This window comes from Mustela erminea, chromosome 1 (genome assembly GCF_009829155.1).
Source record: "Mustela erminea isolate mMusErm1 chromosome 1, mMusErm1.Pri, whole genome shotgun sequence".
Lineage (NCBI taxonomy): Eukaryota > Metazoa > Chordata > Mammalia > Carnivora > Mustelidae > Mustela > Mustela erminea.
Window position 1 is genome coordinate 112,655,152 of NC_045614.1, and position 18,745 is coordinate 112,673,896.

An 18,745-nucleotide genomic window follows, 5' to 3' on the forward strand; every position below is an offset into this window, starting at 1 on the left:
CTTAATTTCTTGGGTAAAGACACAGGAGCAGTGCACATCCCATTTGTATGTGACAAAAAAACCTGTGAGCAGACTGCTTTCTGTCAGCAGCGTCCGAGCTGCTCAAGAGGACTTTCCGTTTTGACTGTCACTCAGGTACACTGTGGTTAGGTTCATTCCATAGGCCTCACGCCCACAGAGCCCTAGACTGCAGAGAGCCCCGGGCGCCATTTTGGCCAATTCCTTGGGCATTGGGGCCTTCACAGCAGATGGCTTGTGGTAGATGCTTGGTAGCTGCTGAATGCCTGAAGGAGCCATCCCAGTGGGAATGACGTCTCGTCTTGTGTTGCCCTTCCAGTATCCAGAGCAGGAGACCGTGAATCTCTTCATCCCAACCCAGGCTGTAGGTGCCATCATCGGGAAGAAGGGGGCGCACATTAAACAGCTGGCCAGGTTTGCTGGGGCCTCCATCAAGGTAAAGCTGCTCTCGACGGCCACCCTCTTCCATCACCAGCCCCCACCCTGTGTTCCTTGTTCCTTCTGAGGCTCCTGGCCAGCGCTGATGCCAGGGACAGGGGCCCACGGGGTCTGGCAACTTTGCCTCCAGGATTAATCCCATTGGCTTTCCTGTTTACCTCTCCCATCCATTCCCTTCTTATTCAACTGATAACTGAATTAGAAAAAATATTAGCACCACCTAAGCCAACTGGGTCCTCTTTGGGCTAACACAGCCCTTTTCTCAAGAACATAAAGCAAAGACAGGCTGAGGGCTGAGAGCCAAGGGGCAGCTGCCGGTAGAGCGTCACTCACACCTTCGCCCTTATCAGAGCTTTGACACTTTAATTAGCCTCTGCTTCACACATCCTTGACCCTCAAGAAAAGTTTATGTGAAACACTCTTTGGAAAGCACTAATGCTGTAGATAACCAGAGCTGGGGACACAGCCGGGTGGGCAGCCCTGGGACCGAACGCAGCAGCTCAGGACGGAAGGCCCCTTGATTTCTGGGAAGGGTCGCGAGTGCCGGCCTGGCGGTGGCAGTGCCGTGCCCATATCCTGCCCCCTCGAGCGCCCTGTGAAGAAGTGCCGCAGGAGCTGAAAGGGAAGGATTCTTCGACCCTGGTCCTGCTCCAAGCCCAGCTATCGGCTCTGACTCACAGGCAGAATGCTGAGCACGTCCCAAGCCTCATGAAACACTTTTGAAAACAGAGTTTCCGTTGTTACGTAAAGTAATTTGCTACCATGGGACAACCCGGAATTCCAAACGAGAAGTCTCATGACTTGGAGAGAAAGAATGCTTGCACTTTCTCCTCAAGAAGAGCTGGAATTTCTCCCACAGCAAGTGTGCTACAGAAAAGGCAAAACCAAAACGTTCTGAGCCAAGGACTGCCATGAGACCATCAGAGAGTATCACGTAGGTAAAGCATTTCCCCTCTGTTACCTGCAAAGCACGGATACCCGGTGGGAGCCCTGAGGTGCGGCGGCCCGCAGCGCCGCACCCAGTGACGGGCAGGGTGCTCCCAGCAGGCTTGTTGCCAGGGGACCCCAGCCCACGACGGACAGCTGTGGCGGGACAGGTACAGCAGGAAAGCCCACAGGGCTGGCTGTCCCTGGGACCCTTCCTGGTATCCAGTCCTGGGGCCTGAGAGGCCGTGGAGCCAGAACAAGATGATTTCAACCACAGGGGGCTTGAGGGATGACATCACATCCCCCCCATCCCTCAAGAAGAGTAGGACTTTGGGAGGCTCCGGGGCGGGCAGAGGCACACCAGCGGCCGGACCAGCTGGAGCCCATCGGCAGTGCTGACCTCGAGGATACTGAGCACCTGCTGGGGCCAGCTGCGGCAGTAACTCCACTTTACTGATGACCATAAGGAACTGGGCCCAGGGCCTTGCACCAACTGTTGAAGACCGCAAAGGCAAAAAAAATGTGAGAGCCGATGTTTGACCGGGTGACCCAGTTCTGGTCCAGTGTTTTTTCTACCGCAGCAGCCCGGGTGCTCCACCAGAATCATGCCCTGCAGGCCTCAGGGAAAGTAGGAGAGAGAGCAGCACTCTGTTGGGCGTTGCCCCACGGCGTGCCCAGCACCCTTCCCCATCCTGGGAAGGCCGAATGACTGTGTGTCACATTGTCCATGACCTCTGTGATGGGCGGAGACCGCAGGGCAGAACCAGGGGGCACAATGGGCTCTGCAGTCGTCCCTGCTGCTGCACCCGCAGGCTGCTTCCCCAGCGCCCCGCTCCTCCTTGGCCCCGGCCTCTCCCCATACAGAGACAGAGAGAAAACCAGGCAAGCCAATTCTTTGTGGGAGAGATTTCCCACTTTTAAAAAATCAGTCTGGATTTTGTTCAGCAGGACTCTGAACGCATTTTCTCTGAAGCAAAACAGAGCATATCGCACCAAAGAACAAACCATCGCCCCTTCCTGCTCTGCCAGTCCTCCGTGGCTGCACGGAGGCAGGGAGAGAGCTGTGCACTCCCTGTGGGAGCTATGTGCCAGCAGGGAGTGGGCAACCTAGAGAGGCTTTGATGCTGGGCTCCCGTTGCTCGCCTCCCCTGCAGAATGCCACACAGACCTCCTGAGCCTTGTGTTGGGCCCTGCTCACCCTGGGATCTGGGCAGGCACCTCACCTCTGGGTCCCTTTTGCTTCAGTCATAAGAGGGCATCCTCCTTCCCAGCGCGGTCACAGGAGTTTGCCAGCGAATGTCATTGCAGAACCGCAGGAGCCCACGAGTAGCTCTGAGACTTCAGGTCTGGGTGGTGGAATCAGTGGAGAGATGGCCTGTTTGCTTCCAAGTCAGAGACAGGCATCTGGGCGTCCCTGGGAGGCGGACAGCGACGGCAGACCAGTTTTGGTCAGCAGGAAGTGTGAATTGGCCTGGCAGCCCTTCCCAATTTGGGTGGGTAAGAGCCGGGACCCACCGTGTCCATGCTCCCGTCTCACTTGTTTCCTCTTTGAGATAAGGACCAGACTTAATACCATCTGTGGATCGAGAAGTAGAGGCAGGTGTTCCCACCAGTGGTCTTGGGGACCCGCCTGTGTGGGGCCTCCTGGCGGGCTCCAGTCCCCTGGGGACATGTGATCTTTGCTTTTCGGCTGCTGCTGCTGCCCTTGTGCCGCCAGAGCTAGCAGGTTGTCTGCCCATACGAGAGCAAGTCCTTCTGAGGAGCATGGGGCTTGGAGACCTGGGCCTCGTGTTCATCCTCGTGTCACAGAGTGTCAATCACAGCCCTCTTTGAAGATGCTCTGATCCCAGAGCCAGACACAGGTCAGAGCACACCCTGGATGCATTGTCCCTGTAGAGCTGAGCGCCCTGAGGCTCACGGATTCAGCAGATGCAGCCTGGCCTTGGCCACGGCGGAGGTGGAGGTCAATGTCTTCCTGGGGAACCCACGTCAGAGGCGCCGCAGATCGTGGTGAATTACATCCACTGTGAACAACTCCTTCTCCAGGCTCCGGCTCAGGATGGGACGTCTCCTGAGCCACTGCTTCTTTGGTTTTAGGAACACTGTGACCCTGTAAATGAGGTTTCTTTTTTTTTTTTACTTTGCTCTTGGTAAGCTTGCAACTGAGTCTGCGGCCCACCTGAGGCAGGTACACGGGATGGCACGAGGTGCATTTGTGTGCTGACCTCCTGGCTCATTTCTCAATGTCTGGTGTACTTTTCACTCGTTTTACTTTACCTTTAGTTTTGCTACACTGTATTACTTTCCAAAGCTACCTTAATGGTTTTTGGAACAAGATAGGCTATGCAGAGAAGAGCCAGTAATGCGGATCTAACAAAAAGTGCTTGCCTGGTCTGTCATTTAAGATGTGTTACGAGAGGACTCCAACTCACAAACGGTGAGAGCCAATGGAGGAATTGAGCTTGCCGGGGTTCACCTCCAGATTTCACAGATGAGGAAACAGAGTCCGGGGAGGGGAGGGATTTGCAGAGCAGACACTGGGATCAGTGGAGCTGCTCTGGAGCTGTCACACGCAGTTCGCGTGCCATGGATGAGCTGGCCCTAGCCCTCCCACTACCCAGCCCCCTCCACCCCCTGCCGGCCGTGCTTCCCAGAGAGGAAACAGCAGGTGCAAAAGTAGTAGCAGTCCCTTGCTAGTGTGCGTACCACTCATGCAGATGAGAGAGGGGCCTGGGGAGCACAGCCTGGCAGCAGCATTTTCCTCTTGCTTGTAAACTGCAGATTGCCCCGGCAGAAGGCCCAGACGTCAGCGAAAGGATGGTCATCATCACCGGCCCACCTGAAGCCCAGTTCAAGGTCAGTGCCAAGGATCCCCTCAGCCTGCAGTAGCCAAGGGCCTTAAGCAGGTGGCAGCCACCTCAGAGGCATGTGTAAGACTGTCTCTGGCTTGTCTCCACTGGCCTTCCTGCTGCTGCTCACTCCTCTCAGACTTACCCTGTCTTGCCTACCCCCAGCTTTCCCCTCTGCTTGGAGCCCTCCTTCCCTACTCTTCCATGGAAAAGTAGATTGTGGGGACCCAGTTCAGATGGCACCCACTCTGGGGTGCCTCTGACCCCTGAGCCATGGTTCTGAGGACAGGGGATGTCAGACTCACTGAGTCACTTACACCCTCCCGGCCCTGGGGGCAAAAGCCATGGGTGTAAGGGGACGCAGAAGTTTGTTGGGAGTTGTTGGGTGGGGGGTGCATTTTGTTTTGGCCCTTTTTTCGCCCCTAGGAAATTTATAAATTTGAGTTTTCTGAAAGTCAGAAGCGTATTTATGAAAATATAGTCCTTATCATTAAAAATATTTAGATCTGAGAACAAACATTAACTCATGTGGAAACATTTGAAAACAGTAACCCCTCGACTCCTGAGCGGATAAACAAAACTTAGTATATCCACTTAGTAGGACATTAGCCATAAAAACCGAAATTCTGATGTGTGCCGCAGTGTGGGTGAGCCTAGAAGACCCCCGCGTGCGGCGAAAGAAGACAGAAGCACAAGGCCACGTGTTATAGGAGTCCCCTCATCTGAAATGTCGGGAAAAGGCCCATCCACAGGGACAGACAGTAGGGCGGCAGCTGCCTGCTGGCGTGGACGTGTCCTGGGTAGTGGGAACGGTTGCCTGATGTAGTGGATACACCGAAACTCATGGAGTGGACACTTTAAATGATGAATATTAGGTTATATAAGCTATATCTCAGTTTTTCAGTTTAAAAGAAGCATACATACGCTCCTAGCTGCACTGGCTCTGGAGCTAAGACATCGGGGAGCAGCTGCGTCCCCAGCTGCCTCGCCTCCAGCCTTCAGTGACTTGAAGTCTAGACTTACTGTGTGTGGGGGGGGAGGGAGTAAGGAATGTCCCCCACCGGGCTGTGGGCGCTAGGGCAGCAATGGAACTCAGACTGGGTTGCCCCCACCCCAACCCCTCACCCAGAGCTTCCTAGCGGGGGCAGTCATTTGCGGCCCTGCAGTGTGGCCAGAGCAGCGCCCTGCTGGGTCTCTGGAGGAGTGACACAGGCTCACAGCTGCCCCGGGTCCAGCCCTGTGGTGTTTGGGGCTGGGGGAGCACCAGGCCCGGGCTGGCCATTTCTGGCAGCCGAGAGTCACCCATCCCTCTTGCTCTCTCAGGCCCAGGGGCGGATCTTTGGGAAACTGAAAGAAGAAAACTTCTTTAACCCCAAAGAAGAGGTGAAGCTGGAAGCCCACATCAGAGTGCCCTCTTCTACAGCTGGCCGGGTGATTGGCAAGGGCGGCAAAACCGTAAGTGTGCAGCGAGCTGGCTTCGTCTCCTGGCTCATTCCCTGCCCAGCCTCACCTGACTTCCTCAGACCTCTGTCGGCTCTTCAGGGACATTACTCTGGGGCTGAGGGCCCCAAGTCCTGGGAGCTGAGCCAGGCCACCAAAACCACCAGGGTTCTGTACGCAGAAACCCAGCATCTCAGCCACATGCTGGAAAATGAAGATCCTGACTTAAGACCAGGAGGCTGCCTCCTGCCCCCTTTAAACCCACATATAGCAGCAGGAAAGTACTAGGGAACAGAATCCATTCAGAGGATACCCACTTGGCTGACGGTTGTCTTCTCTAAAGTCACGCTCAGAGGCGGGCAGGGTTGGTTGTCCTCACTCTCCTCTGACATTTCAAACTCTCCCACTGGCAGATTCTGTGTCCTGGCTATTTCCCCAACTTGCCCATCTGTGTCTGGGGAGCTAGTTTAGCCATCAGGTGGTGGGTGAGGAGGAAATACTTAAAAAAAAAAAAAATTAAAAAGTTTTCAACCTGGCAGTAGCACAAAGAATTTGTAAGAGTGCCAGAGAATGATCTGTGAAGCTTGTAGGAATGAGCATAGAGTCCACCAGACACAGGTGTGTTCTAGAACATGACTTACCTACATGGCAGGGCTCTGACCCCCAAGAAGTTCTCGTAGAGCCTGTGCACACTACCAGAGTGGCCTGTTGAGTGGCAGGAATTCGGGGTATCTCTGGAGTCCTGCGTGTGTGTGCCTGCAGGTGCCTGCTGTTTTCTTTACACAGAAACTCTTGCTAAGCACTCAAAGCCAAGTTCTGGGTATAATGAGTCACCTCTGTACAAAAACAGAAAGCCGAAAGGCTTACAGATCATCCCCACATCTAGGAATGTGATCGGCATCCTAGGGTGCACACACGGGCTCTAGACAAGCTAGACTGCGGTATGCAGGAGAGCTAATGGCCCACGGGGGATTCACATCCTGAGCCCTTGGATCCCGTGTATGGTCATTTGGGAACTAGTCACTGAATTCTGTGCACCCCACCCCCCGGCTGTCCGCTGTCCAGGGAGCACTTGGTGGCCCCACCTATGTGTTCAGCACCCTGGGGGCCGGGGCCCAGGCTGAGCCCCCACATAGTGTAGGCTTGTTGAGGCTGGAGAGCAGCCCCGGAGAGCAGAAGTGGGCCACAGGTGATGGGGGAGCAGCACCAGCTGGAGGCTTCCCGGAAGGGGGCTAACACGGAACTAGAGATAAGCAGCAGGGAGATAAGGTGATGATCCAAAGGTAGAAGAAGTGGAAGGAAGGGCAGAGGCAGGGATGAAAATGAAGAGCCAGGCTCAGAGCAGTGTGTGATTAGAAAGTTTATTTTGGTGAGTCTGAGAGACTGAGGTCGGCGGGGAGGGTGGGGTGGGGGGGTGGATATTGGCTGATGACTGACACCCAGGAGAGCATGTCCAGGAGGGGTGTTCCTTCCTGGATGACGGGGGAGCCTGGGTCACTGGGAGCATGCGCAGGAGCCTGCATTGAAGGGAATTCCAGAGTAAGAATTCAGCCCCAGAAGGAGCTCCAGTTGGGGGGCTGGACCCTCCCTGGGCCACCCAGTGAGTCTCCAGAGCTCAAACAAAGGTGGCCCTGTGTGACCAGGGGCTGGGAAGCCTCAGACGCGTCCTAGGCTGAGGGAAAGGAGAGGAGCCTCCAACCAACCTTCCCTCCAGCACTCTCCTCTCCCACTTCCTCCTGAACCCATTCTCCCCCTCCCCAGGTGAATGAACTGCAGAACTTAACCAGTGCAGAAGTCATCGTGCCTCGTGACCAAACGCCAGATGAAAATGAGGAAGTGATCGTCAGAATTATTGGGCATTTCTTTGCTAGCCAGGTACCTGTGCCGTGAGGGTCTGGTCTCTCCTGCCAGCCATTTTTCAGCCACTTCTCTAAGCTGTTGGCCTGTCTGGTGACCACAGGCCCTGCACACACCCCACGCCCTGCTCCCCGAACCCCACACACAGATGGAACCTTCCCCTGGCTCTTCAGGGACTACCTGCAGGGCAAGGGAAGTTGCTCCACACCCTCTCCTCACAGCTCTCCCCAGGCATGCTGGAGGAGTTTGAGGAAGAGCCTAGCACTTTGAAGTCAAGCCGAGCACATCTCCAGCCCCCTGAAATGCTAGAGCATAAGATACCCCCTTCCTTTGCCGCCTACGGAGGCCTCAGTCACAGCCTTCCCCTGTTGGGAACCACATACCAGGCAGGGACCCACCCTCGGGTTTCCGCAGTCAGACTCGGAACCCACGTGGGTGCCAGAATCTCACTGGGTTGAACCAGGGTTGAACGTGCTCATTGCAGGAGCCCTCCATTCCTCTGCCGTCCTTCTCCACCTCAGCGTCACATCCCCCGACAGGGCCCAGGACCTCCTGTCTTCCATTCAGAAGGACCAGTGACTCCGCATCACGTGGCCTGGTTCTTCTCGAGGCTCTCTGTGTGTTGGGTTTGGGGATGGAGCAGTCCCTGTCCTTGCCCCAAACAAGTGAGGGTGGGCTAAGCTTACCTGCAGCTTTGTCTGCAGCTTTGTCTGAGCGGAGCCTGCTCTCCCAGAGCTGAGCCTGTGCCCGAAGCCCCGCCCCTTCCCCCATCAGAGCCCCAGCTTGGCCCACTCTGCTGCTCTTGCTCCCAGCTCCTCCTGGCCCTGGAGCACCGGTGCGGGGTGGGGGCGGGTGGGTAGGGGTGGCAGGCTTGGGCTCATGTGTTTTCTCTAGTTGTACAGGGTAGAGTGTCTGGGCCAGTTTCTCACTTCCTCCCCATCCCATTTCCTGTCCGTCGTCTTTCCCGCCATCACACTCATGTTCTTCCTAGGGGCTCCAGAAAGGCGGGTGGGGCATCCCTGAAAGCCGCAGTGTGTACAGTGGGCAAGGGATGCCATCTGAACTCCACAAGGCCCCCTCGGCACTGGTTCCCTACTTCTGCTTCCTGGCCTTTCCGTCCACCAAGTACCTGGAAGTTTCTGGCACCCCATCTCCTCATTCTGCACCCAGTGGCCTTGGGGAAGGGTGGGGGAAACCCTCCACTTTACTTGAGGCAGAAAAACCCCCCACCCCCACCCGGAGTGAGGGCCTCAGCAGGTCAATGACACTCTCCTGAGCTTCCCACTTGCTTTCCCCACGTCCCAGCCCCAGCCTCCCACCCCCACTGCTTGTCCTCAGAACCGGGTTCCTTTTTCTCCCCTGTCCCCTCCTCTCCCCTGCTGCAGACCGCACAGCGCAAGATCAGGGAAATTGTACAACAGGTGAAGCAGCAGGAGCAGAAATATCCTCAGGGAGTCGCCTCACAGCGCAGCAAGTGAGGCCCCCACAGGCACCAGCAAAACAACGGATGAATGTAGCCCTTCCAACACCTGACAGAATGAGACCAAACACAGCCAGCCAGCTCGGGAGCAAACCAAAGACCATCCTGAGGAATGAGAAGTCTGCGGAGGCGCCCTGAGAATCCCAGGGGCCAGGAGGGAGGAGGGAGGTCAGCCCGGGGGGCCCTGCCCGGCCTCCTGCCTCCCCCCCGGGGCCTCTGCAGGCTTCCCAGCCAGCCACTGCAACCATCCACTCGGATCTCTCCTTAACTCCCACCGCGCTATCCCTTTTAGTTGAACTAACATAGGTGAACATGTTCAAAGCAAAGCAAAATTCACACCCTTTTCTTTTTGTGGAAATTGTCTCTGTACATGTGTGTACATATTAGAAGGGGAAAGATGTTAAGATATGTGGCCTGTGGGTTGCACAGGGGGCCTGCAGCGTTAATATATTTTAGAAATAATATATCAAATAACTCAACTAACTCCAAGTTTTAATCAATTATTAATTTTTTTCTTTTTAAAGAGAAAGCAGGCTTTTCTAGACTTTAAAGAATAAAGTCGTTCTTTGGGAGGTCTAATGGTTTAGTGAAGGAGCTTCGAGACCACCCAGATAAAATCCACCCGCGGGAAATCTCGAAAGGGCACTCAGCAGTTCTGGATCACCTGTGTATGTCAACAGAAGGGATACCGTCTCTCTGAAGAGGAAACTCTGTCTCTCTTCATCCCTTGTCTAGCTCACACACCCATTTCTCTTTGCTTCACAGGTTTTAAACTGGTTTTTTGCATACTGCTATATAATTCTCTGTCTCTCTCTGTTTATCTCTCCCCTACCTTCTCTCCCTCCCCTCCTTCTCCATCCCCATTCTTTTTCATTCCCTCACCCCTCTGTCTCAATTCCCAGTATCTGCGCACCCCCCAGGCAAAGCAGTGCTCTGAGTATCACATCACACAAAAGGAACAAAAGCGAAACACACAAACCAGCCTCAACTTACACTTGGTTACTCAAAAGAACAAGAGTCAATGGTACTTGTCCTAGCATTTTGGAAGAAGAAAACAGGAACCCATCAAACCAACCAACCAAACAAAGAAAAATTCCACAAAGAAAGAATGTATTTTGTCTTTTTACATTTTGGTGTATAAGCCATCCATATTCAGCGAAATGATTTCTTTCTTTTAAAAAAAAAAAATGTGGAGGAAAATAGCAATTTACACAAGGTCGTTGGCCCAGGGCGTTAAATTTACAGATTTTTTTAAACGAGAAAAACACACAAAAAAAGCTACCTCAGGTGTTTTTTACCTCAGCACCTTGCTCTTGTGTTTCCCTTAGAGATTTTGTAAAACTGATAGTTGGAGCATTTTTTTATTTTTTTAATAAAAATGAGTTGGAAAAAAATAAGATATCAACTGCCAGCCTGGAGAAGGTGACAGTCCAAGTGTGCAACAGCTGTTCTGAATTGTCTTCCGCTAGCCAAGAACCTGTATGGCCTGCTTTTGGACAAACCTTGAAAATGTTTATTTAAAAAAAAAAAAAAAAAAGATGACAAAGAAAAACAGAGAGAGAAAATATTGGAGATGTCCTGAATTTCAATAGGGTACGCGCCATTAGGGCTTTTTGCGCTAAAGGATGAACATGTACTGGTTTATGTGAACAAGCCATTTACCACCAGACTGCAATGCCAGTTTCCTCTACTGCAAACAGTGTTCTGTGACAAAAACAAAAACAAAAACAAAAAAAATTGAAATATATCCAGCTAACAAGATCCTGGTGTCGTGGTCTCTTATTTTACTAAGCATTGCCCATGCCTGTCAGGAGAGGTCCTGCTCTGGGGGACTGAGGGAAAATGTGCAGCACGTAGAGCCAGGAGGAGGCGGGCTTCCGCAGGAAGCTTTCGGGGAGAAGCTAAACTAGGTCAGTGGTGCTCCAAGTGCAGTCCCCACCTGGCAGCACCCATATCACCAGGGAACATGTTGGAAATGCATATTCTTGGGGTCCCACCTTGAATCAGAGACCCCGAGGGGCCCCGCAGTCGGCTGCAGCAAGCCCTCTGGGTGATTCCCGGGGTGGCGGAGTTTGACAGCCACGAACTGGAGGGATGAATGGACTGCACGTCAAGGTAGGTAAGACTAGCCCCTCTCTTTAGGGAACGCTGAGCCTGGCCTGGCGAGAGTTGATCTTTATGTGGGGAAGGAGTGGATAATATACCTGACAGTTCAAGGGAAGAAGGGCTCACACACCACCACCCCCACCGCCAAAGCCCCATTCCAGGAGGCCGGAGGAGGGCAGGGCCGGCCTTGGACTGGAGGTGGGGACAGGGTGCCGTACTGGACACTCCCGTGCATGTGTCGGATGGGTCCGAATAAAGTCAGACAGGAATGGGCCCACTGCATCTCAGAGCCTGCATTCATAGACCTATGGGGCCTACCAGAGACGGATGCTCCAAGTCCAAGCAGTCTTTGGAATATACAGGTGACACTAGACTGCCAGCAGTGGCCAGCCAGGCCTTTTGGGGTAACTGTTCATAGCACAGAAAGGACAGACGGAGGGGGGCTGATGGGGTTGCTGAGGAGCCTCATTCCCCTTCTAACAAGCTCTGAAGGCTCCTCAGTCACTTAAAAAGTGTGTCTTCACCCATGTCCATCCCCATTCCTGATTTTCTCCTTACTCTGATTTCTGAGACGCTCTTTGTACGTCTAGTGTTTCTGCACATGGCCGCCAGCTGTCCTTTCCCTGCTGTGCCTGGCATGACTATGGACAGGGACAGACTCCATTCCTGTGGCCCTTACAAGTCCTGGACCCTCTGGCTCCGCCCACCCTCCTGTCTCCTTTAGGACTCGAACCCGCTGCGCTCCCTGTCAGGGACAAACAAACCACAGGTTGCTGTTGGAGAAAAGCCACAGGATTCCTGGCAACCAGGTTTACACCTGAGAGCTGTGCCCTGGCCAGAGGTGTCCCTGTCAGATGAACAGACACTGCACACCGTTAAAGGCAGAGCTTTAAATATAGGCCCAAGGGCTTGGGAACCAGTCTGTCAGGATGAAGCTATCTCTGTGAGAGCGAGAAGACACAGGACCCTCCAAAAATGCGCTCTTAGCTCTGCTGCCCCCATTTCATTCCTTGGCCTTTGTTCTAGCTGGCAGAATCCGAGGTTTCCTTCCAGGTCCTAAACTGCCCCGTTGCCAAGTTGTTGTCTCTGAACATTGGGAGAGAAAGGGAAGGAAGTGCTAAGATGACACCTGGCCTGCTGTGGTACTGTCCTAGAGTTGCAGAAATGAAGGGGAGGCCACACGGAGAGGCAGAAGACAGGAAGGAGACCGTTGGCTGCTTCCTAAGCAAAGATGTTAACCTCATTTTCTGAGAACCCAAGTGCTGGACGAAATCCTGCCTCACCTAACTGTAAGCCAGAACAGCCTCACGCCCACGCTGGACTCGGAGGGAGCGCTCACCGCATCTGCCTGAGCTCAGACGACTCCCACTTTATATCCGGTCCTTCTGTGAATCCCCAACTTCCTGTCTTGAGAGGACATCCTGACATCCCAGAAAGTCCTACTTATGTGACTTTATGCAAATAAAGGACAGTTGTTAAATGGGGCCTTAGGTCAACAAGAAAGGTTTTATTCGTGAGCCTGCGCTCAAAAAGCCCCTTCCTGTTCCCTTGGATAGATTCCCTTGAAAACCCATGACCCCTAGTGCTTTTGAAGGTACTGCTCTCCCTAGACTTGGTGAGTAGCCCCAAACATCCTTTCTGTCCTGGTAAATTGGTAAATTTTCCCTCTAATTAGACTTCTAGATGTTATTTTTCCATCCAACATGGAGCTCTAGAAAAGGACGAAGTTGCTTTGGCCTGCTACCACAGATGTCTAACAACACTGCTAGCAGATTCCCTGGGAGTTTACAGTAAACTGTTGCTGCTGCCTTTTATTTCCTCCTTATATTCCCCTTAAGGAGCTGATGAATGAAAATTTAAGACTTCTCCCATATGCACTACCCTAGGGCAGGCCTGGAGGCAGGGACGAACTGGGACTCTATCTGGTACCATAGCTCCCTTTTCTTTACTGGGGTCTCACATCCTCATCAGGAACATAAAAGCCAGCCCGGGCCCAGAAATGTTCTCCCTGCTCGTCTGTACAGGAGTAGTATAATCTTGGAGACCAGCCTCTTGGAGACCTGTCTCCTTAGTTGTAAAATAAACGTTTTAATACAACAATGTCCCTCCAAGTCAAAAATAGCTGCCAGTTAGCAGCCTTCAGTATTCCTTCTTATGGTTTCTCATTCAGTATCGCAAAGATGAAAACTTAAGAGCACCAAAACCAGACAAAACAACTAAAAGCAAGGGAGACTGACTTTAAGTGATACGGAACTGGAAAGGGAAAACGTCAGTGCCTGGCCTGGTCTAGTTTCACAGAAGCTCTTTTTTGAAACATAGAAACACACATACTTGCCATCTCCGGGGTCACACACCACTTCCACCTTCCCCCTGGAGGGAAGGCCGATGGGGCTTGGGGGAGAGCAGTGATGGAGCTACAACAGCCATCTTTAATGCAACCCTGAAGCCAAATGTTAAGGAAAGCTCCCAACACCTTCAAGGATAAGGCCACATCAGAATGCTTGGACTCACACTGGTACCTGAGAGAGAAAGCTATCCTTTTATTTATTTTTTTAATTAATTTATTTATTTATTCTCAGCATAACAGTATTCATTGTTTTTGCACCACACCCAGTGCTCCATGCAATCCGTGCCCTCTCTAATACCCACCACCTGGTTCCCCCAACCTCCCACCCCCCGCCCCTTCAAAACCCTCAGATTGTTTTCCAGAGTCCATAGTCTCTCATGGTTCACCTCCCCTTCCAATTTCCCTCAACTCCTCTCCTCTCCATCTCCCCTTCTCCTCCTCTCCATCTCCCCTTGTCCTCCATGCTATTTGTTATGCTCCACAAATAAGTGAAACCATATGATAATTGACTCTCTCTGCTTGACTTATTTCACTCAGCATAATCTCTTCCAGTCCCATTCATGTTGATATAAAAGTTGGGTATTCATCCTTTCTGATGGAGGCATAATACTCCATAGTGTATATGGACCACATCTTCCTTATCCATTCTTATACACTAACAATGAAAATACAGAAAGGGAAATTAGAGAATCGATTCCATTTACTATAGCACCAAGAACCATAAGATACCTGGGAATAAACCTAACCGAAGAGGTAAAGGAACCATACTTGAGGAACTACAGAACACTCATGAAGGAAATTGAAGAAGACACAAAAAGATGGAAGACCATTCCATGCTCTTGGATCGGAAGAATAAACATTGTTAAAATGTCTATACTGCCTAGAGCAATCTATACTTTTAATGCCATTCCGATCAAAATTCCACTGGTATTTTTCAAAGAGCTGGAGCAAATAATCCAAAAGTTTGTGTGGAATCAGAAGAGACCCCGAATCGCTAAGGAAATGTTGAAAAACAAAAATAAAACTGGGGGCATCACGTTACCTGATTTCAAGCTTTACTACAAAGCTATGATCACCAAGACAGCATGGTACTGGGGTAAAAACAGACACACAGACCAGTGGAACAGAGTAGAGAGCCCAGATATGGACCCTCACTCTATGGTCAAATAATCTTCGACAAAGCAGGAAAAAATATACAGTGGAAAAAAGACAGTCTCTTCAATACATGGTGCTGGGAAAACTGGACAGCTATATGTAGAAGAATGAAACTCGACCATTCTCTTACACCATACACAAAGATAAACTCAAAATGGATAAAAGACCTCAACGTGAGACAGGAATCCATTAGAATCCTAGAGGAGAACATAGGCAGTAATCTCTTCGATATCAGCCACAGCAACTTCTTTCAAGATGTGTCTCCAAAGGCAAAGGAAACAAAAGCGAAAATAAACTTTTGGGACTTCATCAAAATCAAAAGCTTCTGCACAGCAAAGGAAACAGTCAAGAAAACAAAGAGGCAACCCATGGAATGAGAGAAGATATTTGCAAATGACAGTACAGACAAAAGGTTGATATCCAGGATCTATAATGAACTCCTCAAACTCAACACACACAAAACAGATAATCGTATCAAAAAATGGGCAGAAGATATGAACAGACACTTCTCCAATGAAGGCCTAAAAATGGCTATCAGACATATGAAAAAATGTTCATCATCACTAGCCATCAGGGAGATTCAAATTAAAACCACATTGAGGTATCACCTTACACCAGTTAGAATGGCCCAAATTAGCAAGACAGAAAACAACATGTGTTGGAGGGGATGTGGAGAAAGGGGAACCCTCTTACACTGTTGGGGAATGCAAGTTGGTGCAGCCACTTTGGAGGACAGTGTGGAGATTCCTCAAGAAATTAAAAATAGAGCTTCCCTATGACCCTGCAATTGCACTACTGGGTATTTACCCCAAAGATACAGATGTAGTGAAAAGAAGGGCCATCTCTATCCCCAATGTTTATAGCAGCAATGGCCACTGTCACCAACTATGGAAAGAACCAAGATACCCTTCAACAGATAAATGGATAAGGAAGATGTGGTCCATATACACTATGGAGTATTATGCCTCCATCAGAAAGGATGAATACCCAACTTTTGTAGCAACATGGACAGGACTGAAAGCTATCCTTTTATTTTATTTTATTTTATTTTTTAATTTATTTGACAGAGATCACAAGTAGGCAGAGAGGCAGGCAGAGAGAGAGAGAGAGAGAGAGGGAAGCAGGCTCCCAGATGAGCAGAGAGCCCGATGTGGGACTCGATCCCAGGACCCTGAGATCATGACCTGAGCCGAAGGCAGCGGCTTAACCCACTGAGCCACTCAGGTGCCCCGAAAGCTATCCTTTTAAAGAAACTGTTATTTTATGTCCTTTGTTATAGCAACAAAGCAGTACCTTAATGGGACCAAAAAATGAGATTCAGACCTAGATAGATTCTGGCATACTTTTGGATAGAACTGAAGTTCTAATAGGATACAGAACAAAAAAATTATTTACAAAACAAAATAAGCAAAAATCAAGCTAGTTTCAGCTATCTCTGCTCCACCACAAGACTGCCAGAAAGCAAGCTGTAAGAAGAGAAACCATGACTTGAGAATTTCAATACCAGTCATCTTTCAGGTGTGAAAACTTCAGAAAGATTCTACGTGCAGGGATTCAGATAAGAGAATTCCTATGTCTTTGAAAATAAGTATGTGAAAATGTTTCCAACTAAGAACTAAAGCCAAATCAAACTCATGTTAAAAAAAAATAATAAGAGGGACGCCTGGGTGGCTCAGTTGGTTAAGCAGCTGCCTTCGGCTCAGGTCATGATCCCAGCGTCCTGGGATCAAGTCCCACATTGGGCTCCTTGCTCAGCAGGGAGCCTGCTTCTCCCTCTGCCTCTGCCTGCCATTCTGTCTGCCTGTGCTCGCTCTCCTCCCCCCGATAAATAAATAAAATCTTTAAAAAATAATAATAATAATAATAAGCAATGAAACCAAACTGGAAAGTTCAAACTGTTGTAAATCTATAATTACAACTAAATTTAAAACTAAATTTGAATATCAAAATTATCCTAGAAGAGGAAGCAAAACATAGTAATGATAAAATCCCAAAACACATATTAACAAAGACCAAAAATGTGTGAAGTGTATACAGGAAAAGTAGGGGGAAAACCAAAAGTGTCATAATTAGGACAAAACTGATCACTGTGCCAGAGTGCTAACTTCAGAACAAAAATCCACGGTCCCCTCTTCCCAGGCACCAGACCCTTGTCTGCTGGTCTCCCTTCTCTTGCAGAACCATGTGGACACGTGACTAAGCATGCTGTTGGAGCCACGCCTAGCCCTGCCCATTGAAAATTGCCTACACTAGCTCCCGCAGCGACTCCGTCCACGCTGGCCAGACCTTAAGGATTGCCATGAGGGGGATGACACCCTTTTCCCCAAAGAGTATAAATATTTTAGGCTTTGCAGGTAAGACTGTGAGGTGACACAATGATGCTGCCTCCAAGGAGGGACATTTGGCAAATTATATGTGCTACATATCTGACCCAGCAATTCCACTTCTGGGAATCTATACCAAAGATATGTTCGCAACACGAAGCGACACAGAAGGCACATGCACTGAAGCATTATTGGTAACAGAAAAAGAATGACAGCCTAAATGTCCGCTATGAGGGGACTGGTAGTGAAGCATGGTCCCCCAAAACACTGGATTATTAAGAAGCTATAGAAAGAAGAATGAGTAGTAACTTACTTATCTAGAATAAATTGAGGTTTTTATTAATTTGTGTGAGAGAGGGGGCACAAACAGGGAGGGGCAGAGAGGGACCAGCAGACACCCCACGATGAGTGGGGAGCCCAACATGGAGCTCGATCCCAGGACCCCAAGATCATGACCTGAGGTGAAGTCAAAGTTAATCGACTGAGCCACCCAGGTGCCCCTAGAATAAACAGTTTTTTAAACAATCAGGCACAAGTGTTTTTAACATGGTATCTTTACTAATGTAAAAAAGGAACGCAATATGAATACTTACACACCTAGCTACATTTTCAAAAAAGGGAAGATTAAAAGCTATTAAGTTACCTACACAGGGAAAGAACAGAGTGAGGCAGAAACTGTTAATGTATCTTGGTGCATCGTTTTGTTCTTGGACCAATGTTTATGTTTCATACAATTAGAGAAGTAAAACACAAATCCCTAAACACCAAGAACAAATGACTCTAACTGTATATCAAGTTGATATACATATCAAGCATAATTACTGGGGAAAAAAGTGATTTTAAGAGAGTATTTTCACATGAATCTCCAGTGGGATATGGTCTAAAAATAAAAAGAATTGCAAAGAAATCTTAAAATGTATTTAGTGACCTTGTTAGTTGTTATGCTGGATATGTTGGAATTATTTTAAGTATACTATGGGGTAAAAACAAATAATTATGTGGATGTTGTAAGCAACCAAGGTTTTCAAGATTACAATGTAAAATCAAGAAAATCCTTAGACTCAGGGTGCCTGGGTGGCTCAGTCGATTAACTTTGACTTCAGCTCAGGTCCTGAGCGCAGGGTCCTGGGATTGAGCCCCATGTCTGGCTCCCTGCTCACAGAGAAGCCTGTGTCTCTGGCTGCTCCCAGTACTTGTGCTTGCTTTCTGTCAAATAAATAAAATCTGAAAGAAGAGCAAGAGCAAGGAAGAAAGAGAGAAAGAAAAGAAAGAAAATCCTTAGGCTCTCACCTTGGAATTGGAAATAGTCCCTTGGAAGAAAAAGTATTTTCTAGTCTGCCAATTGTAAAGGCCTAGAAGCACCCATAACCCAGTGGTAATCAGCATTAACACTGCTCAAATTCTGGCTCTACAATTTCTCACTAAAAGAAATCCTTCAATAAATGGCCATTTCAGGTCTGGAGCAGGAGATGTGTAAGATGAGCCTTTAGCATACCAGTTAAGCAAGAAAGCTATCACTCTCAGACTTGCGGGATTCTGTCAAAAGAACGCAGAAGCCCAAAATAGGGCATTTGACATCCAGCAGAGTACTAGTGAGTCAAAACATATATTCTTTCCTGTATGAAGTGCATTTCAGGGTAACCAAGTAGTAAGTTTCTTTAACAGAAGAATTCAAGAGTTCAGTGAACACAGAAGCAATGAGAATTAGAAAAGTACCATTTGGGCGCCTGGGTGGCTCAGTGGGTTAAGCCACTGCCTTCAGCTCGGGTCATGATCTCGGGGTCCTGGGATCGAGTCCCGCATC

The 18,745-nt window shown here is 49.8% G+C and overlaps 1 protein-coding gene across 7 annotated transcripts in view; it reads left to right on the forward strand.

Moving 5' to 3' along the window:
- The window catches only part of IGF2BP2 (insulin like growth factor 2 mRNA binding protein 2), a 158,643-nt gene extending 147,873 nt beyond the window's left edge, over nucleotides 1-10,770 (forward strand). For 4 of the 7 annotated variants that reach the window (XM_032338353.1, XM_032338364.1, XM_032338355.1 and 1 more), the window contains 5 exons: nucleotides 338-454; nucleotides 4,165-4,239; nucleotides 5,556-5,687; nucleotides 7,434-7,547; nucleotides 8,915-9,934. In XM_032338353.1, coding sequence (XP_032194244.1) covers nucleotides 338-454; nucleotides 4,165-4,239; nucleotides 5,556-5,687; nucleotides 7,434-7,547; nucleotides 8,915-9,007 — 531 coding nt within the window. In that variant the 3' untranslated portion in view covers nucleotides 9,008-9,934. Of the gene's footprint in view, nucleotides 1-337; nucleotides 455-4,164; nucleotides 4,240-5,555; nucleotides 5,688-7,433; nucleotides 7,548-8,914 lie in introns of all 7 variants that reach the window. The other 3 variants (XM_032338360.1, XM_032338344.1, XM_032338348.1) reach the window with 1 other exon arrangement.
- Nucleotides 10,771-18,745: the final 7,975 nt, after the last annotated feature.